Source organism: Argopecten irradians, chromosome 2 (assembly GCF_041381155.1).
Source record: "Argopecten irradians isolate NY chromosome 2, Ai_NY, whole genome shotgun sequence".
NCBI lineage: Eukaryota > Metazoa > Mollusca > Bivalvia > Pectinida > Pectinidae > Argopecten > Argopecten irradians.
The window spans coordinates 40,843,810-40,866,736 of NC_091135.1; the positions used below are offsets into that span (position 1 = coordinate 40,843,810).

The window sequence follows — 22,927 nt, forward strand, 5'->3', positions numbered from 1 at the left end:
AAAATTTTAATGACGATGAAAGGCTAAGGTGATAGTACACTACCATGAATTGTTTTTTGGTTTATAAAGAAGATCTTCCAATGATAAAGATATGATGTTTCAGTGACAAGTGGTAGTGGAGTTAGAAGGCAGTAGTATGCAGAAGATGGAATTAGACAATAAACAAAAGATTTTTCATCAGTGGAAACATGTCTTCTGATAGTTACTTGCATAATTATAGATATGATTATTCTACACTGAAACACCTGGTTGTATGATTTTAAGATTACATTTGCATGTAAACATACCATGTAATATGTGATATACTATTCATGGAAACAAAATAGGCTTCTTTATGACATACAATAATAATATACCATATTTCTACCCGATAAGCACCCTCATCCCTATAAGCACCCCTCAACCCTTTTTTGGGCTTCAATTTCACTTACTTCAAATTAAATGCCGACTGAAAATATTAAAACTGTGTTGATTTCCTTATGGATATCTTTTGCAAATTGATTTATGGTTTACTTTGTAGAATAATTTTATGAAAGGCTAGTCCTAATTTGTTTCCATTAAGTGCCCCCTTATTTGCTTCAATTTTCTAAGCGCCCTGGGCGCTTATTGGGCCAAATATGGTATATTAACAGTTTAGGCTTGAGGTAATGCAAAAGTGCTATGGCGAAATTATAACATGTTAACACAAAATAAATGTATGAGTAATGAAAATAACATTCTGAGAGTAATCTACCATGCTATGTATACATAAAGCTTCCATAATATCTATATAAAGTATATACACGCACATGTATTTAGGTATAATAGGTAAGCACTTAAAGAAAAAACTACAAAACAACATATTCTAACATACAGCATATTATGATGGATATCTAGAAATGAAATATCAAAACTGATCAAAACAAAATCATCTACAAGTGTGTACAAAAATTATTAAGCACAAATACACAAAAGCCAGCACTAGAAGGCAGTTTTAAGATCACACAAGCATTATAAGTAAGCAATAGATGAGATTGAGATGTTCATATGCTGTTAATGTACTTTATGGGTTATGGTTTTCACAATATCAATTAAGGATATCATGATCAGATTATGCTAAACAAACAGGAGATGGTTTGCTGGACAAAAGACATGTACTATGTCTCTAGCATGAACTGTCCTTATATAGACAGTTGGTATAGAGAATTCCATCTAGAGTACCAATTAAGGTGGGGAAGCCTGAGGGGGTCTGAGATCAGGCTATACTTAATCACTATATTTAGTCTACAATGAATCTAAATGTACAGGGACATGGTTCGAGAGCTTTACAACCTGAATGTGTTTTAGTCATTACATGTGGGGACATATTTATAACCTCTTCAGAGCCTAATTAGAATGACTGTGGTATATCCCTGAAGCAAAGAACGGGTGGGGAAGGACCCAGTGTTGTGGTATAAGGTTGGGAAATGTTACTCAGCTCCACCGCTACCTCATTAGTACTGACTTTCGAAGACCTGGCTGCCAATTTCTGTTCCCGTATAGCAGAAAGGACAGAGTAGGGTGGAGCAGGCTGAGGCAAAATGGAGGCATTCGCTATAATAGGGCAGTTATCAACCTTAGCATGCACCACAGGCTCCGACCTGAGAGGGAGCTCAGGTGATGGAGATCCTTTAAAGTTAGATGTAGGGGAAGCTATAAGGTGGCATACTGGTGCATCTACAATGGTGGACACGGGTGGATCTATACGCATGATTTTGGATGAGGATGGTAAAATTGGTTTTGGTGTAGCTACTTTATGAGACCTGAACTTTGGCGATGCTGACTTAGGAGGGAGGAGGAAAGAAACAAAATTTTCTTTTCGTGATCTTTTCTTTGAAGGTATAGAAGCTTTACCCATGTACTTTGTAAGAATCCCCTTATGCTGGGACTTGCTTTTAGGGGGCATTGATGCTAATGTGTATGTTGGAGACTCAAACAGTTCCTTGTGCTGGCTCTGGATTGGATGAGATAATGTGACTAGAGATGGAGACTCAAAGAGTTTCCTGTGTTGACTCTGGATTGGATGAGATAATGTGACTAGAGATGGAGACTCAAAGAGTTCCTTGTGTTGACTCTGGGTTGGATGAGATAATGTGACTAGAGATGGAGACTCAAAGAATTCCTTGTGTTGGCTCTGGATTGGATGAGATAATGTGACTAGAGATGGAGACTCAAAGAGTTCCTTGTGTTGGCTCTGGATTGGATGAGATAATGTGACTAGAGATGGAGACTCAAAGAGTTCCTTGTGTTGGCTCTGGATTGGATGAGATAATGTGACTAGAGATGGAGACTCAAAGAGTGTCTTGAGTTGGGGCTCTGTTTGAAAAGCCATTGATGCTAGTGTATGTGTCGATAACTCACAGAATTCCTCGTGTTGGACCTGAATTTGAGGGACTACTGTGAACAGGGATGGCGGCTCAAAGAGACATTTGCCTGGGGATTGGGGCTCAGGGGCAAAAGTGTCTATAGGTAGAGACTCCATGATGTCCTGGTTTGGGGAGTGGGTTTGAGACTTGACTTGATTTGGGGACTCAAATGAGACCATTTGTTTGTGCTGGGATTGAGGAGTCAATGATGCTATTGTTCTTGTTGGAGGTTCATCCATACTTTTGAGCTGATTTTTACGTGTGTGTGTTGGCGACTTCAAATTGCCCTTGATTTCCAGCAGGGCCTCAGGGAGTAATGATATAAAATGTGATGGAGACTCCAAGTGGCCATTACCGTGTTCGTGAGTTTGAGGGGATAACTTGTGCTGTGGCTGGGTTTTAGGGGACAACAATTTTGGAGTTGTAGGATCAGAGATGTTCTTTTTGAGGGGCATGCTTTGAGAAAATGGTGATGCTAGTGTTGAAGATTCTAAGCTGTCAATGAATCCACTGTCATCAATATTCACAGCACAACCAAGAGATAATGGGGAGGCCGTTTTCTGCTGTTGCGAAGAAACCCTTTTCCTAGCCCTATATTTAGGACGACCATCATCAGAACTACTCTGAACAATGCCAGATACACTTTGTGAATTTTCATTTTCGGCCTGTTTTACTCGATAAGAGCTTACACTGGCAAGATCTGAAGGTTGGTTACTTTGAGGATCCTCTTTGGATAATGTCAGTGGCAGAGTATATATAGCTTCAGACTGACATATATTGGAGAGGTTTTGTTCATTGGTCTTCCTGACTTCAACATCCAAATACTGAGACTCATTCATCATAGTATTGAACTTCCAATTAAATCTGCTTTTTATCAATGAACCTGATTGTTGTGGTGTATGGAGATCTCTTGTTTCAGATGAACTATCAAGAGATAGCTTTGGCTTTGGAAGCATGGAAACAGTCTCATCTGTAGAGACAGCAGACGCTTGAGCAGGACAGGAAATGACATCTGAGGAGAGGGAATTATGGGTTGATACAGAAGAATGGGCAGGTTTGGAAACAAAGCTTTTAGTAAAGACTGCAGATTGTGAATGGAATGAAATTGCACCAGAGCAAATGACATCTTCATTTGGTACTGATGATGTTCTTACAGGGATAGAAACTCCTATGGATGTATCGATGGGACAGCAAATGATATCCATGGTAGATACAGAAGAAGTCTGGATAAGACTGGATGTGGTTTGAGCAAGGGCAGGTGAGGAAGACTGAACAGGTGTAGATGCAACTGGGTTTGAAGCTTGGGAAATAGAGAGATTTGCATCCTCCTCAGAAACACAAGTACTTTGAATAGAAAGAGGGATGGAATCTTCAGTGGGACCAGTGAGGTTTTGAGTTGGGGTTATAGTGGATTCCTCATGATCAACTGATGCTAGAGACAAAAATTGAGGATTATCCTTGGCAGAAACAGAAATGATTTCTGTTGGAGTTGAAATCGGTCCCTCAGTTGGTGAAATTTTAGTACAAAGAGAAATGCAATCCTCAGTATGAATAGAAAGAGTTTGAGTTGGGGATGAAATAGATTTCTCAAAGGGTGAAAGAGTTGGAGTAGACGATTGACTGAAATCTTCAGTGGGAAAAGAAATAGTTTGAGTTGGAGATGAAATGGATTCCTCAATGGGTGAAGGAGTTTGGGTAGAAGACTGACCGGAATCATCTGTGGAAAAAGAAATGGTTTGAGAAGTGGAATCCGGATTAGCAATAGAAGTGATATGTACTGGGGATGACACAGATCCTTTAGTGGGCGAAGCAATTTGAGATGTTGTGGAAATGGAGTTCTCAGAGGGAACAGAAATGGTTTGTTTTGGGGAAGAAATGGATTCCTTCATGGAATGAAGAGTTTGATTAAAAGGGGTAGCGGAATCCTTCATGGATGGCACAGTTCGGCAAGAAGAGGTCTCCATTTTAACTTGCAAAGTGGATGCCTCATCATGAGGAAAGGATTCATGGAAAGTAACATCTTCTGAACAGGCACTATTTGGGGACATGGAGGTAAAAGAGCTCTTTATGACTGGAAAGGCTTGGGTAGGTGAGATTTTTGGGGAAATGGACCCTTCAGCTAGTGTGTGATTATCATTGGGACATGATGGGACATCCTTAGTTGATTCACCAGGAGTCTGTAAAACACATTTACAGGGTTTACCTATAAAGCTACACTCCATACATACAGACAACACTTGGGACTGTTTGCCAGACATACTTACATCATCATCTATACAAGCTGTCCCAGATTGGGATGTACAACACACCAGAGCAGACTTTACTGAGTGAGCATGCACTATATCAGTATTACTGAAGCAAGATACTTGAGGCAGATCTACACTACTACCAGATCTACTAACCCCTTCACTACTGTCTCTTGCCTCTTCACCACCGCTGTTAGTACCAGTCACTACACTACTTGTGTCTGAGACACCAGTTACCTTGGTCTGTCGCTTGCTTCCTGCGCTTCCATCAATCGCTGACTGCTCGATAAACAGTGATTTCCGCCTGGTGATTTGGTCTGAAGAATGTTTTGATGAGGTCAAAGTTGCTATAGCTTTTCTCTTGAGACGCTCTGCATCTGTCCTTTTCCCTGGACTGCTTGGTGTGCCTTTAGTGGGAGATGGAGTTCTGGCCCTATACGATCGAGTACACTTGGCAGGGGTGACAGCAGGGGATGTGAGTCGTCTCCTAGAAGCTGCCTGTGACCTACGGCCTTGTCTAGATGGAAAACTAGCCAATCCTCTGGCTGTCTCTGGTGTGCCAGCACAAGCTCGTGCTGCCTTCCTGCTGGGGGTCATACGACCACTAGGTGGCATCACCTATCAAAAAGAAACTATACATCTGCATGTATCTAATATAATTTATTTATCACAAAATCTGTCTACTAACTTAGTTGTACTTAGTCTATCTACATTACTTTTTTCCATATAACAGTTTTGCTTACATCCTAGTATAACATGACTGTTGATCTCTGAATGCTTTACTAATATTTTACATGCAGAAGAAGAGATAATTATGGCAATTACTGTGATTGTCACACTGGATTTTATAAAGGATCTGAAACATGAAAATAACATGAGGTCTTGGTATTCTATCTTGTCATTACATATATGCTGATTTGTCTGTAATTCGAAGTAGGTTTTATGTAATTTCTATACATTTTAATGGCATACTGAAACATTGATCAATACTTATTTATAAGAGGAACAGCTTACTAATTACACATCACTGAGAAAAGATTGTGTGTCTTATTTGTGCAGATCACATTTAACTTACCAGAGGAGCTGGTGAGTCGGCCACATCATCAGGTACATTACTACAGCTAGTACTGCTGGAGGAGGGGGAGCTCTCTCGCACAAATCCCCGACCTCGATTGGGTGGTGTTGGAGGCAGACTAGTATCTCCCTCATTACGAGAGAAGTTGAAGAAATCCAAGTGGGGCGGAAGGGCCTGGGTTCCTATTAATGATTAACAGACACTAACTCTGGGTGATTCATGGAATGGTACAACATATTCTGTTGATATATTACATCAGGAAAATGCTTTAAAAGCAGCATATGACACTGGAGCTGTCATAAGGCTTGCAGCTTCTGACCGACTATAATCTTATTTCAACCTGACTAAGAACATAGGTATCGTAGAATGCTGGCATAAAATTGATTTTAATGTAGATGTGATACCTATTAGATTCTGGCGATGACCCAGTTGAATATCACAAGGCTAATAAGTGATCTATTGTAAAACATATTTGTAGGAAACCAAGCTTTACAAAATCTCACAAAATGTTGCAGCACTCATTAGTCTCTTCCTCTGTCTAGTTTACAGGCATATATTTTAAAATAAGAAAGCAAACCAGTATCAAACGAGTAAGTTCTGTCCCTTGTTCAATTCAAATTTGGCAAAATATTAAACATCAGTATGCCTGTTTCATCAAAATTGTTTTTGGTTTCAAGGATTTATGAAAAACATCTTACAAATAATTTCTTAAACTGCTGATAACCAAATTCAAATATATGCTCTAAAGGTGTATATGATTCATATATAATTTAGACAAAGTACCTCTCAAACAGAGGAAAGTCAGGAAATCTTCAGTCTTAGCCCGCTTTGGAAAGACTTTGATGGGTGAAGAGGACTTGCTGGTTGGTTTGACAGGTGTATGTTGTGACGGAACCATGGTATTACCGTAGGCATGCATCTGGGCAAACTTTCTTTGGGCTCGCACCTTTGTTCTACTGCAAAAACATTTCAAAAGAAAAGTTATAAAACATTAAAATGACTATCTGTGAACAATGTTCATTTCATGCAGCCAATTAAAAAAGTGTGACTTGCTCTTAAGTTCCTTTATACTAAATCATTGTTACGATTGATCTTGTTGCATGCATTTTTTACCAACTGTATCCGAAAATCTCGGAAAATTAGCTTCATAAAATACAACTCTTTTAATTCTACAAATAAAAACACAGTTCTATTACAGACGTTAATTACTGCATTAAGATTTCATGCCTAACAGTTTTCATGTGAAGATAACTTTCCTATTAACAGACAAATCTTATCTTTATAATCAACACCAATATCTAAAGTAATTATATAACTGAAGCTATTTGTAGGGATTCTTTAGGGGGAACTATATTTATCATACTGAATGGTTGCTTGTCATACCCTTTTGTGTCTTCATTAGAACAACTAGTTGTAGAGGACCTCACAGAATCCTGACTACTTTCATCACCGCCACTGATGCTGTATTGAGATTTCAGCCTTTTGTCTGCTGGAGGGGGTAATGTTGGCTTGGACGTTAAAGAAGGCTTGCTGGATCTTGGTGACTGACGTCTAGGTAATACCCGAGACATCAGATTACGTCTGGGGATACTGTTGGTAGGTATGAAAGCGTCCTCTGTTTCTGTCTCCGACTTTACTGCTAATTTTTTAGTTTCTTGCAAGGAAGCATATAATGCCTTGTTCAATTCTCTCTCCTCACGCCATGACAGTCCTGCAGTCAAATCCTGTTGGTAGAAACAAATTATATTACATACATTAAGAGCATTTATAGCATACATATCTGTAAAATAAAGATTGAGTTTTCTCAACCTGATTAAAATACAGATCCTAACAATCACTCCATCCTGACAACATTCCATAAGGGGTTATGTTCGGATGACCATTGTACCATATGCATGTGTACTTCAGATCCAGTTCATTATCTACACATTGCTACATCAATACGTTTCCGGAATACAACATTCAGCCAGTTTAGTCATGTGACTTTCATCACCACGTGACTTTATTTAGGGCACATTTGAAACAAAATGGTGGCATATGTAATGATTGAACACAGGTGGAAAATTACATATCATGACAGAACACTTAAAATTAATTGTAAAAACATATTGTATCAAATATAATCTAAATATGCAAGAAAATTCAATTTAGACACTTCACAAGGAAATTACAGGATCAAATGGAGCTGTTGCATAGCAGTTGGAAATCAACAGTGTCTGACGTCTCACTCACAAATATTTCATAGCTTACCCTGGGTATTTTTTTTTTCCAAAAATCAATAACAAATAAGAAAAACCAAACATAACAATTTATCTTAGTTCCATTATCGAACAAGTTTTAACGACAATGACCTTTTCCCGGACATTGGTATTCTCTGCCTCTAAGTGTCACCGCCATGACGGAAAAATGTGCCCTAAATTTTTCGTGGTCACATGACCAAATCAACGACAATGACCTTTTCTCGGACATTGGTATTCTCTGCCTATAAGTGTCACCTCCATGATGGAAAAATGTGCCCTAAATTTTTCGCAGTCACATGACCAAATCAACGACAATGACCTTTTCTCAGACATTGGTATTATCTGCCTATAAGTGTCACCGCCATGACGGAAAAATGTGCCCTAAATTTTTCGCGGTCAAATCAACGTTTTCTACCTCCTACCCAGAAGAGTTCCTTGTATCCCGGAATCTGCGTATTGACAATGGCATTTCATCCCACTCTACATATACAATAAGGTTTGTTGTGCTGTTTGGGCAAGATGACTTCGTACACGACATTATTTTGACATCTTTTTCAAACAATTTTGTCCCCTTACAGTCACATTCAAGATTCTGAAAGCAGCAATTTGATTTGGCATTTCCAAAGGTCACCTGAATATGACCCCTAATGGGATGTTGTCAGATCCTTTTATCCAACACAAACACAGTGATAATAAGGATCTGTATTTTAATCAGATTGGAGTTTTCTTTATTTTACTTATTTTTTCCATCTGTAAGGACAATTTTAAAGTGAATAGTCAGGGAAAGAAAACCAATATAGATGTATTCATTGGCCTTCCTAAAGCTTTATATATCAAAACAATGATCAAAATCTGCTTACGTTGCCCAGTTTTGACCATCGAAAGTATGGAAAAGCCCATACAGTGGAACTTGGTTGATATGCACTTTGAATTCTGAAAACTCGGATAACAAAAAGTGGTCCAAATGACAAAAATCATACATAAAATGTTCATATAACTTAAACAGAGATTTTTTGGACAACGAGATCACTGAAAATGTCAATTTCTTTTTCACAAATCTGCCATCGAACGGCATTTCAAAAGCAGTTTCCAAATACAAAAATGTGGAAAAAACTGTTTAATGTTTATAATTAGCAATTATTCTAAGTTACATTGTATCAACATTCAACAATCAATTGTAAAGCTGTGAAATGTGCATTATCCAGACTGACATAGTGACATAATACAAAACAGGTGCTCTCAGCCGCCTGTCATTTGCATTATGTGATCACTCATGATCAAGCGGAACTAATCTCTAGACACCTGGCACTGTGTTACAAATGCAAACACAACTTGGAGCCATACACAATCTGAATCACTGTTTTTATTGAGTGAATAAAATTATTCAGGTCTGAACAATGTTAGTGCTTTGAACTTTTTACTTGGCAAAATATACTTTACAGCGTTCACCAGCCACCAGTAATAAAACAATATTGCTTGAGCTGACATGCGCAGAGTTACTTTCTGTATAACTTCCTATTCACTTTAAATCTATATCATATATATTGATTTCTAATTACGAAGAAAGTCACTGAAAATTGATCAACTCTTTTCTATATATATATATTCTTCTACATGTACAGGGTTCGAAATTAACACTCGCACACTCGCCAAATGCGAGTTGGTTTTTGAAATGGCGAGTGGAAAAATATTGTACTTGCATTTTTTGGCGAGTGGTGCATCGTTCGTCTTTCTAAATACATATACAGTTACTAAATATCCAATCAATACACCTGTCATAAATTGTGTGCCAAATTATAGCCTAAATGAATCATGAAACGAAAGCACAATGTTCAACACAAAAAGTGCAACGTCTTGTCGACACTTTGAAATACTGTATACTTTCAAGTGTCACAAAAACAGTGACATTGATTTGGTATGGAAAAGTTTAGAGGTGAACATTTTTTCTTCCGAATATTTTACATAGTTTGCTAAAATGGCTGACATAAAAAAGTTCTTTCAGCTGGCAAAATTGCAAAAGCATGCAGAAGATGAAAAAGGACTACTAATTATATAATCCTGCTGTTATTTACAGTTAAGTTTAGACAAAAACACCTTAATCATATTTAAGTTGTTTTTTTCATTTGCACAAACTGCCACATAATAGTCATTCTAAAAATAAAAAGTCATTAAACTACACTTGTATAGTGCTGCTAAAATGTAAAACATTTAATGTTATAAACAATAAATAAATATAACAGTCATCAATGAATTGGTTGATTTTAATAATAATTTCAAAGTGGCAAGCAAGTTTCTGATTTGGCGAGTTGAAATTTTACCAACTTGCCAAAAATGGATAGTGGCTTAAAAAGTTAAATTCTATACCTGATGTACATTCATAATTAAATCATTTTAGCAAAAAAAAGTTTTCTTTAATATGATACAAATGCTAGATGATCTTATCTTATATTGTACATATCTTTTTTTATTATGAAAAATGATTTTCTCAGATCTCTGTACACATACCAGATTTTTAGGTGATATATTTCTGCGAAGTCTCTGGGCCAGATTGGGTTCTCCAGAGGACTTTCTGGAGGATCCACCAGTTGGTGTAGGAGGTTTCTTTCCAACCATGATGTTGGAAGTCAAACTAAGTCAGGATTAGACTAAGGAGTGCAATCTACAACAGAAATAAATTCTGGTCAACATATATAGACCAGCAACTAATTAAATAAAGGTTTGTTATTTTTAACTAACCCTGCTATATTTGGTTTGCTATATTTTGCCCTTAGATTTTTCAATGTTTTATCTCCCACCCCAACACTACACACACACCTCAATTTTTCCCATTACTTGACCTTCATCAGAAGCATTTTATATTCCTCACTTGATACTGATACATGTATTTATGTTGTATATTAGCTATTATTATCTAAATATTTGCTCTATATAACAGGTCCGGTAGCAAGCTTAATCTGGCTTTATTGCTAGATTTGACTATATAGCCAAATCTGACAACACGTATAGTGGACAAATGTAACAACAGTGCCATACCTGGTCACAAAATCAGTGTACACATCAAAAAATGAATGACGAATCTTGTGAATCCAAGATAATTTCCGGTGATTTTTTTAAAATTTGTCGTTGCATTTTTTGGTACTCGCATCCATTCATCCTCATGTTCTGATGAAAAAGATATCAAATCCAAATTTCCCATTTGAAATATGCCACATATCTTGCTGTTACTATAGCACATGGTCAATTTGCACTGGATCTGCATGCTCCAAGTGCACCTGTGGCCCGAATCTTCATCAGGTGGGTACTTATCTGCAGACGACACAACGACGCCATACTATTTCGCCTCGCTATAGTTTTGTTACCGGGGACTAGTGATAATGGATACTAAATATTTGCAACGATGGAATTTTAAAAAGTCGCCTGCAAATGAACAAGTAGGCAAACACTATTCATATCACCGACTTACATGTTTCGTCATCCATGCTTTCATACTGCAAGAGAAAAATGTGACAAGACCACACCTGTTTGTTTACATTTGTCCACTATACCTGTTGTCAGATTAGGCTATATAGTCAAATCTATATAGCCAGATGTAGCGTGCTACCAGACCTGTATAATCAGGTCGGGGAAAACCACAAATTTGCGTATTATACTCAAACTTGAGTATTACACCTCAATTGGAGTATGGATTTGTAACTAAAAATAACCTAAATTGCTTTTCAATTTTCAAATTTTGCAATACTTTATAAAAATGCATTGATATATGCAAAGATAAAGTACAATTTACTGAAATTTGTGCAGTAGAAGTGTTTGTTACTTAGGAACTTGATGCAACTTTTCTCAAAGTATTGCATCAATTTTCAATACTTTCCGACATGGAAATAAATCTATTTTTTGCATTAGTGTTGTGTTTCATTATTAAATAAATGCGATTTGTGGAAATATATTGGAAAAGTTAATTTTAAATCAAATTCCTCTATTTTCAGTAACAAATCTATACTCCAATTGAGGTTTAGTTTGCGTATAATACGCAAGTTGGTGGTTTTCTCCGACCTGATAATATGGTTGAAATAAAATCCCTTGTTCAGCTGTGCCACTAGTACTGTTGTTTTGAGATTTCTTGTTTCGAGATATTTAGCCCCATGAAGCTATTTGCTATTGAATGGCATTGAAATACAATTTTAAGAATCAAACTTTGATTTCTCAAATCTACTACCTAACTATAAATGGCCTAAGCCGAAGCCACACCACAGCCAAACGTCACAACTCCCGGCCCCCTGCCGGTCACTTCTCAATGTTGAATTAGAATGTGGTATACGGCTCAATAACGAGATTATCGAAAAACAATCAAAGTGTATATACAAAAGGAAATCTCAGTGACCATAATGTAAGTGCATGTGTACAGAAATGCACAATAAGTGATTGAAATTTGCAGCTTACCATGAACACTCTTTGTTCGTGTTGTTTACAATTTGCATGCGTTTCCGGTTTGAAGAAGTGAATAACATAAAAAACATGAAGAAAAAAAATGATTGAATTAAATAAAAGCATCAATCAATATTTGATTTTTAGAAAATGGTACTGTTTTTATCATTACATATCTATTTTCGATTACAAAATTACAACAAAAATATGCGTCATTTCTGCGGTACTATCCAAGATGGTGGAGAGTTGCCGATCGATGCCGGCTCTGAAAAGGAAGATGTTGATATTTTGGTTGCCACTGCTTGCATGCATCATTGAAGGGAAACAGAATGATGAATTTAACGAAGAGTTATTCATAAAACCTTTTGGAAGTGGTCATGTTATGTTTCATTTCCAATTTACAACCAAATGGAATGTCAGCATAACAGACAAAACAGAATGTATGTTTACGTTATTTTCAGCCTGGTTAAGCTTAATAGCCCCCAACCAACAATAATGTAAAATTAATCAGTGTATCTGATAAAATGTACATGTTATACTATTGGTGTGATTATCAGCTGAGTAAGCATTAACCAAGAACTATATACATGTACATACACAGGAGGTACTTTTTTTAAAAAGAAATGACATGTCATTAAAAAACGAGTCAAATACCCGTGATCTATACAGTGCATGTAGTCACTACTGAGCAAAAGTTCTTCCATGATAGGGTATGTATAGTGCACTGAAAACTTTAGTAAGTTTTTACAGCTGGAACCATCCTCGATAATCCAAGGGTTACTTTCACTATCATTAGGCCTATGTCCACCCCTGGACCATCTCATAGTAAAATTAAAGGCATTTTAATCTTTATAAACTGACCAAACAAAGGTTAGCAGAAACTTCCTTTGAAGATTACAGGGAGCAATGCCCCAACTTTAAAGCCACAAAAGTCAACAACTTGTACCATTAATGGATTCTTTTGATATACATCAAATGACCATTAATTCATTCTTTTGATGTACAGTTCAGGTGAAAGTAATAACCAATCACAGGCCTGTAGAGACTTCTTTTGAAGATTACAGAAAAAGTGATGCCCAACTTCAAAGCCACACAGTCAACCAGAGTGAACATCAAAGTACCAAATTACCTGTGTCTTTTGTTGCCTTCAGATTTGCTGTGACATATTCCAGGGGTGGATATAACATCAGTAATAGTAACCCCTGGAGTATAAAGGATAGTTTAACTGATAAAGATCATTCAGTTGTGTTAATATATCTCATTTCATCTTTTTAGTTCTTGTTTTTTTTACACCCAACAATTTTATACATAATATCCCTTTTCTACAAAAAGTTTTGATTTAGATATGTTTTTGTGTGTCTAGTGACTTAATTTGAGGAGAAGGATATTGATCTAGACTTTTTTTAGCCCTTGCATTTCCTTAATTAAACTACTGCCAGGGCCAAAGTAAACTAAAGCTAGACATTGTTAAACAATGATGTTCATGTAACTCAAATGGTTTGGCGGTTCTCATTAATTTATATTCCTTTACAAGTACCTGTTCTGTTTGTTTTACAGACACTCACTACCGTCTCTTCCCTAAGTCACTTGGGGAAGTTCTGTCAACTTATGGTGTCCAGGAGCTGCACCTCAGTCAGACTCAGGGACTGTGGAGGTACCGTCACTGGGGCTACCCACCTGAGGATGCACCACCAGGAGCAGAACTATGGACATGGTTTCAGCCTAAGGCAGAAAGGTAGATACAAGAAGATGTATTTTGTGTCATATACATACAATGAAAGAACATTAGCTTGGCAAGCATGGGGTTTTACAACATTTTGCGACCCTCTGGTAGAATATCCTTATCCTTCATATCCACATATGAAAGAGTCTTATATTATTACCGGTATATCACACTGACAGTAAACCAAATTAACATATAAACTAGAAACATATTACAGGATATATCGTGAAATTAAAACTAAAAATGATGAAAAAAGATGATTACATTCTAATATAGCATAACTTAAAAACAAATGGAGCACATTTGTAAAACAATAGACGATGCTAGGAATTTTATCTTTTACCAATGATATTGTATAAAGAATGATTGCCACAACCTGGTTACTAAGTTGGTTGTTTTAATCCAGGAATACTATGAGTTAATGTTACATTTCTGTTGAACAGATCAGACCAGGCTACACGTGACAAACTGTGGTCTGACTATGTTAATGCTCTGTCTGGGCTCTTCTGTTCCTCTCTAAACTTTATGGACAGTACAGCCACCGTGAGCCCTCGCTGGACGTTCAGACCACAGGGGCTAGCTTCTGAGTATTATTCAATGAACTGGAGAAATGTTATGTACTCTGCTCTACCTCGCGAAGTAGTATGCACAGAGAACCTGACTCCTTGGAAAAAACTTCTACCTTGTGATTCAAAGGTAGGACTGTGTGGTAATTTTAGGATTGTACTTCAAATCTTGTATTATACATGTAGCATCTTTATTTATAACACTGTAACATAAAAAGTGTTATAAAGTGATGCAAATAAACAAAATAGATTAAATGTTATTTTAGTCTAAGTTAACATGACAATTATTAGCCCACCATCATCAGATGGTGGGCTATTTAAATCGCCTTTCGTCCGTGGTCCGTGGTCCGTCTGTCCTTCCGTCCATCCGTCCGTTAACAATTTTTGTTACCGCTATTTCTTAGAAAGTACAGAAGGGATCTTTCTCAAATTTCATATGTAGGTTTCCCTAGGACCCTAGTTGTGCATATTGCATTTTTGGACCGATCGGTGAACAAGATGGCCGACAGGCGGCCATCTTGGATTTTGATAGTTAAAGTTTGTTACCGCTATTTCACAAAAAGTGCTGGAGGGATCTTTCTCAAATTTCATATACAGGTTCCCCTAGGACCCTAGTTGTGCATATTGTATTTTGGGACCGATTGGTGAACAAGATGGCCGACAGGCGGCCATCTTGGATTTTGATAGTTAAAGTTTGTTACCGCTATTTCTCAAAAAGTGAAGAAGGGATCTTTCTCTAATTTCATATACAGTTTCCCCTAGGACCCTAGTTGTGCATGTTGCATTTTGGGACCGATCGGTGAACAAGATGGCCGACAGGCGGCCATCTTGGATTTTGATAGTTAAAGTTTGTTACCGCTAATTCTCAAAAAGTACTGAAGGGATCTTTCTCAAATTTCATATATAGGTTCCCCTAGGGCCATAGTTGTGCATGTTGCATTTTGGGACCGATCGGTGAACAAGATGGCCGACAGGCGGCCATCTTGGATTTTGATAGTTAAAGTTTGTTACCGCTAATTCTCAAAAAGTACTGAAGGGATCTTTCTCAAATTTCATATACAAGTTCCCCTAGGACCCTAGTTGTGCATATTGTATTTTTGGACCGATCGGTATGCAAGATGACCGACCAACGGCCATCTTGGATTTCGATAGTTAAAGTTTGTTATCGCTATTTCTCAGAAAGTACTGAAGGGATCTTTCTCAAATTCCATGCATAGTTTCCCCTTGTACCCAAGTTGTGCATAGTACCTTTCAGGACTGATCCATAATGCCTTTCAGGACTGATCGGTAAACAAGATGGCCAACCGGCCGCCATCTTAGATTTCATTGTTTTAGTTTGTTACCACTATTTCTTAGAAAGTACTATAGCGATCTGTCTCAAATTTTATATGTAGTGTGTTTGAAAAAGTTTGAAAAGCAGGGAAAAGATCCCTCTTTCCATTGTCAGACATAGATCATTCTTTGGTGGGCGCCAAGATCCCTCTGGGATCTCTTGGGTTTTTTTTTTTTTTGGGGGGGGGGGGGGTGTTCAAACATGCTTTAATTTTGTGTGACTAAATTTGTATAAAAATGAACATTTGTTTATAGGTTGGACTTTCAACATTGTTCAATGCCATCAAGTTACACGATTCTTCCTACCAGTCCATAGGGCTCCATGTGAGACCTATCTGTCGGGTAAGTTTGTATGTTAAACAATGACCTTTCTGTGTTATATGGGACTAATGTGTGTTGTGAGAGTTGGTGGTATATTGGGCTATGTCTCTTTATGATACTGATATTGCATGGTATTACATTGGTATCTGACTGAATCAATGTACTACATACCAGGTAGATCATTTTAGGTGTTGATGTCTGTTCTTACATTTAGTAGTAATTTAGTGAAGCATGTTAATAAACAGCACTTTGAATGATAAGAAAATTACAAGATAACCACGAGTGACAATAAGCTATCCTGCTTTAGACCAGATTCATGTGTTCCTTATGAAATCTCACAGAATTCCACCGAGCTCTTTGTTCAGATGTAGAAATGTTATTACATTCAATGTTGCTAGATTATAAAATGATATAGCAGAAGTCAGTGATTGAAGGGAATTTCTTAAATATGAACACCTTATAAAGTAAACTTTAGTACCCAGCAGCTATAAGCTACGAGACTTAAGTTTTACTGAAAAATGTGTTCTCTATCAGGATGCTGCATGTGAGACATCATCTGTTGAACTAAAACAGACACTGACAGTGGTGTTTGATCCCACTACAGGCAGAATGGGACGACAAAGTAAGTACTAGCTCTAGATGATGATTTTAAGATGAAATAAAATTCAAGTTGTATGTAGAAAAAAAAAATGAAAAATAAATATACAAGCCCAAATAGGGTATTAAAAGAATTAATGTTTTAAAGAACTTTACTTGATATCCATTGTCTTGTATAACTCTGCAGGTTTATGATATTAACTTACCGGTAAGTTAACAGCAACATTCATTGTAATGCAATGTCACATGTTTGTAATGATCTTCAGGTTGGAGTTTCACCAGTATGTTTGGTAAACCATTACGGTCCCAGTGCCCTCTGGCCACCAGAAGTGATGTGTATGTAGACATCACCAATAAAGATGTAAGTGATTCTGATTGTCTTCTGTAGGCATCACTGACAAAGATGTGACTGATAGTTTACATGCATATTCTTTCCTGTTATGTTTTTTGTAAAGGTTTATTGGGTTTTTTTTTCTTGAAATAGAATTAGATAACAAACTATGGTTTGCCTGTGTACCTGTATTTAAACATTTGTGGTATTAAAATATCTTCATCCAAATATGCTTAATCATTTTATGATATGTCTACATTTTGAACTACACTGACTATATTGCTTTTGATTCAGATTCCAGACTCAAAGTTCACACTCCGACAAGAACCGACCAAGGTTGTACCAATCAACAGGGGTGGTGACAGGAGAACTTATGCTGTGTTTAATGTTGGGGATTTCCTTGAGGAGGACGGCTTCCTTGACCTTACAGCTGAGTATGATCAGAAGGCAACATACAGACAAGGACAGGAACCTTCAGTGTATGCCCACAGATTTGTCACAGGTATATCTACCTCGCCATATCTCCTAGAGTCATTTGTATAGTTATGAAAATGCATAAATATGCTATTTTTTAAGGGAATCTGAGCATACAAAGTACTCGCACTTAAGTAATTTTGTATTTGGTGTGGAGTCTGTGTGATTCCACCATGCGGAAGTTCCAAATGCTTGTCCCGTCAACTTGCTCTTACTGCGATTGAGTAACACCAACCTTTTGATATTCCATAAATTGGATTTGCCATTGTGTTTCCAGGTTTTGGCCTAGAGAGGGGAGGAATTACATGTCAGATCTACAATAACTTGGATCAGAATCTCACTCTCATCTACATGGAAACCATTCCCTGGTACTTCAGGGTCTACTTCAACTCTCTTAGGATCCGTAACAAGGACACAGACATCAAACCTTGTAAGTACCTCACAATCTCCCATCTATATATTGTAACCAGTGTGCAAATACCTAAACCACCAGCACCTACGTTAGTTCAAAGTGCTGTAGTGTTTTAAGTTTTCATGGCCCGAAGGCCAGTGACCTTTTGGCACAATATTCATCCATCATTTGTCAACATTTCCTTTAAATCACTATTAGTCGTAAAGTATACTTGATAGATTTACACCAATGTTTTTCAGAAGCATTCCTGGGGGAATGGGATAAAATTTTACATAAATGGTGACTCTTACACCTTGAGGGATGGAGCCCAATATAGAAAATAGAGAGAATTACTTTAAATAAAGTTTTTAATAGATTGTAGCCAAATTTAGTCAGAAATATCCTTGCGGGAATTGCATAAGATTTCAGTACTGGAGGTATTTTGCCGTTATCCTTGTAATCTTCATGCCAGAAATGCAGGTCCTATTGGCCTCTTGTTTTTCTCTGTGTATCTGGTCATACTAACTTTATTTTTATTCTGCAGTCAAGGTCCACTTTGTACCAGGGAAGGACCGACTCCGACCATACCAGCTTGAGGTTGTTCTCCGACTACGAGCGAATTCTGTGACCAGGATAAACCTAGCATTCGACCGAGCAGTCCTCATGTGGACCGAGTATCACCCAGACGCTAACCATGGTTTCTATGTCAATGCAGCGGTACTCACCACAGTATTGCCGTACGGTCATTCTTACACTGCTGTCCAACAGAATGCTTCGCTGTTCCAGGAAAGGTGCAAAAACATTTTAGATCCTCATGACCTCCACAGCAAAATGTTTTTAGAAAACATTAGTTTTGGTAACAGAGGGTTTGCAGAAATACAAATATCAGACCTTAATTTTTCTAAACAAAAAACACTGATGACTTAGTCAAAACTTTAATAACTTTCTTAGGTAACCTATGTTCATTCTTGACTTACCAGTAAGTATGGTTTAAGAAAATGAGGCCAGAACTGTATCTTGCAATATCTTCATCAGAATTTGGAAGTGCATATTAGTCCTGATATATTGATAATTCACTCATTCAGGTATTTACAGATGTATGATGAAGAAATATTTTTTGAAATTGATAAACTGTTTCTTACAGCTTTTTTATTTTATTCATTCATTTTTTCCTCCCAACAGTTTCAACGATACCTCAAACCAGTTTTTCCTGAGAGTGCACACAGAGAGCTTGCTGATCTCCCTGCCAACTCCTGACTTCAGCATGCCCTATAATACTATATGTCTCTCGTGTACAATAGTAGCTATCGCCTTCGGTTCCATTCACAATCTCACAACACGAGTTTTCAAAACAGTCGATCCAAAAAAATCCAAAGGTTTAAAAGAAAAATTGAAGTCCTTCTTCAGCAGGAAGAAAAAGGAAGAAACTCTGACAGAAGAAAAGAGATCTGATGAAAATGAAACAGATTCTAAATCTCAAAAAGAAAGCTGCAAAAGTCATGAAAAACAGTCATAGAATTAATGAAATCTAGTACAAGATCCTGTGCTTTTTAACTACCGGGGTAATTACATTCCATGGATTTCTGTCTTTAAAGTTAAGAGTGGTAACTGGTACATCTATAAAATTGAATATGTCAGAGTGCAATGGTGTTGCTTAGCCATTGCTAATTATTTCTGCAATTAGGAACCTGTAATAGTAATGTGTTATATGATAGTTTAGTTATGACCAGTGCTAAACTGTAAGATAATAATACAATAATTTACAACCTTTATGAAATATTAGCTTTTACACAATTACTTGTCTTGATGAAATATCCTGAAATTGAATTGATAAATGTATACAGGTCGAAACATCCTAAAAAGATATTCATTACAGTATTCTGTCTTTGCCTATTACAGAGGTAGCTCCCTTGTGGGTAAGTATCCATTTTTATGTCATTATTTTGTGGGCACAATTCAACGCTTTTTCTCCGAAAAGTATTATGTTATGCTCGCAAAAACATGACGTCAGAATCAATAGAATTACACACAAGGGCAGATAACTCTGTAATATGCAAAACAGGGCCGTTTTCGATTATACTGTTTGACTGGTTGGACCTAGTTGTTCGTCTATGAATTAAAGACGGACCTGGTGATTTTATAATGTTTTCAGATGAACCTTGACAAAGCCATCACAGGCCTGTATCAAAAACTGAAGGTTCGTCAGGATTTATACTTGAAATAATGAGTTTAACCAACAGGTTGTTCAGAATAAACAAAAACGGCCCAGAATTTCTCTCATAATTTCTCTCAATCTCTTTACTAAGATGTAACATATTGCTTTAGACATTAAAACACAGGATGTTGTATTACTTTGTAGGTGTCTGTTATCTCATTCAACTTGTTAGTATGTTTGAGGTGTTCTGCTATTTATATACATGGTAGCTTGTAATTGAATAAAAGATTTCTATCTCTAATTTATACTTATTTTCAAGTGAAGATAACATGTACTGTTCTACTGCTGTTATGACATCTATAACTAAATGACTTTGATGATTAGGTTGGTAACAGTAACATGATAGCATAGTCTGACTGTATAGTGCAATTGAAGTGTTATATGTAGAGAAAATGTTTGGTACCAGTATGCTGATGTTCACCAGTCATGTCACAAATACACATGTGTGTATATGTGTGTCATTGTTATATGTGTGTGTTATTGTTACACATGAGTGTTCACCATGTGTATGTGTGGGTTATTATTTCACATGTATGTTTTCGTTACACATGTGTGTATGTGTGTGTTATTGTTGGTATCGTTTCCTGTGATCATATATATTCAGAGTTTTATACACTTTCTTATTTTTGTAATCAGTGAAATAAAAAGGTAATGGTAGAGAGTTGTATCCTGGCTTGCACAGAATTGTTAATTCTGTATGTCTTTTTTAATATCAGACACAAATGTCTTACAGAACTTAACACACTGAAATATTCATACACGTAATTAGTAATTGGAAATCACAGAGAATTGCATCTTGGTGTGCATTCAAAATTCTATTTTTGCTGTTTCCACTGACATAGGTTTAGATACATGCATAAGATAAGTGTCATAATGACTGTTGCTGTGCATGCCGCTCTGGTCTATATATAGGTAGACAAGATCGACTTTGGTTGAGTACAAAAGGCCTAACATTTAACAATAATGATTTGTTTCCATCAGTGTGAATCTGATGGTGACTGCTATTGTGCAGTATTGTAATGAACTATAAAATTTATAAAAACGGTATTAAATCTGTATCACTGGTATCAATTAAATCTCATTTCATGTGAAGATGGAAAATTATTGCATATGAAAATGTAATGATTTCACATGTACATTTTGTTACATATTGCTGTTATTGCCAAGAACAATCCAAGAATATTTACCATGAACTTAGAAATATGATTTTTTGCCAAGAACAATCAGTGAAAAAATTCTGCACTGTTTATGATACAATGAAAGAATGAATCAAAACTATTGTCCCATACACAGAAACAAGGAACATACTTAAAGATTTATAAGTTATCCAGGTCAAAGTTTCACCTGTTCTTTTCTAATCAATTTTTTTTCGGTTGAATAAGACAATTTTACAGTGTTTTCCCTTAGATCCTTCTGAAGTTTTTCATTCAAAAATAGAATGAAAAAATAACATCTACTACAAAAAACCTATACATGGAGCCAAGCATTTAATAGTTGATTTCTGAGAATGCCATTTCTTTCTCGTTAAAATTGGTTTGCTAACCTAATTTGATTTTTATATTGAATGTTCCCTGTATTACAATTAGAAAAGTTTGAACTCTTGTTCAATAAGTTACACTGAAGTAGAAGTATATAGAACTTTTCTAGTTTACTGGTTCTGATTAAAGTCCTAAGAGTAGTTTATTTAATTCCATTCTTTAAATGTTTTCATTAGCATTTGAACACCTTGATTGTATTTGATATTTATAGTATAATGACTGTTTTCGCTTGTTTGTGTTGTTTACATGGTCTTGTGCAATTTTTATTGGTGCAAGTTGACTTTTGAACTTTATTCTGTTCATGACTAATGACCCATGTTCCATACATTTGTTTCATTCTCTATTTTGTTACATTGTTGGAAGATATTGAAATTATTGATACAAACACTGTTAATAAGTTAATATGGTATCAAAAGCGAAATCTTCCTAATTAAAAAGATATTGTTGACTTCCTTTAGAAGATGAATCATTTTCGGTCGGCTTCATTAAGACAAATTTTCATATTATGGTATACATGTACATGTATGTGGAGTTCATTTTTTTTAATTTAGTGAAAAATTGGTTATAAATCTATACAATGCATTGGCTGACTAAGGAGGTTCCAAATCTTAAGATTACATATATATAATAACACCAATAATGAAAATGATTTTGTATATGTGAGGTGTAGCAAAATGACCTATTTGCTGTAAGGAGGTTTGGCAACTGTAATCTTTTTATCCAGTAGTTAAATGATGTACAAAAACTTTTTTCATACTGATTGCTTTAGGGAATTTAAAAATACTTTAAATGAATTTTCATTGTATTTTTAGAATGTTTTCCTTACCTTGTTGTTTACAGGACAATAGGTGCCCAGCAGGAACTATGGTACCAACTGTAAATTTGGGATTTTCCCAATATCCAATATGCAATTCCATTGATCATGATGTTCAAATATTTTGTAATGTATTTGCACAATGTAATTGTAATTAGACAACGATTTGAGAGCATTTTTTTTGTATATTAAATTTACATTTGAAAAACCGTTGTTGGTTGTGACTTTGATATTTATTCGACATTTGTTCCTGATACT

At 36.3% G+C, this 22,927-nt stretch overlaps 2 protein-coding genes across 3 annotated transcripts in view; one reads left to right on the plus strand and one right to left on the minus strand.

The window, feature by feature from the left end:
• Window positions 1-12,427, minus strand: part of LOC138315495 (protein Jumonji-like) — a 37,847-nt gene extending 25,420 nt beyond the window's left edge. The window contains 6 exon segments of the mRNA XM_069256556.1: window positions 4,787-5,248; window positions 5,706-5,887; window positions 6,489-6,661; window positions 7,089-7,429; window positions 10,451-10,604; window positions 12,383-12,427. Of these exon segments, the coding sequence (XP_069112657.1) occupies window positions 4,787-5,248; window positions 5,706-5,887; window positions 6,489-6,661; window positions 7,089-7,429; window positions 10,451-10,558 (1,266 nt within the window). The 5' untranslated portion in view covers window positions 10,559-10,604; window positions 12,383-12,427.
• A 171-nt stretch (window positions 12,428-12,598) lies between these two features.
• LOC138315496 (GPI transamidase component PIG-T-like) lies at window positions 12,599-22,879 on the plus strand. 2 transcript variants are annotated; one of them, XM_069256558.1, is made up of 11 exons: window positions 12,599-12,807; window positions 13,925-14,102; window positions 14,534-14,786; window positions 16,244-16,330; window positions 16,844-16,931; window positions 17,173-17,267; window positions 17,532-17,739; window positions 17,989-18,141; window positions 18,647-18,893; window positions 19,285-19,664; window positions 20,002-22,879. In XM_069256558.1, the coding sequence occupies exons 1-10, from the start codon at window positions 12,603-12,605 to the stop codon at window positions 19,616-19,618; spliced, it is 1,848 nt and encodes a 615-aa protein (XP_069112659.1). In that variant the 5' UTR covers window positions 12,599-12,602; the 3' UTR covers window positions 19,619-19,664; window positions 20,002-22,879. The 2 variants fall into 2 exon arrangements, with proteins under 2 accessions (XP_069112659.1, XP_069112658.1); XM_069256557.1 differs by having other exon boundaries at window positions 19,285-22,879.
• The last annotated feature ends 48 nt before the right edge of the window (window positions 22,880-22,927 follow it).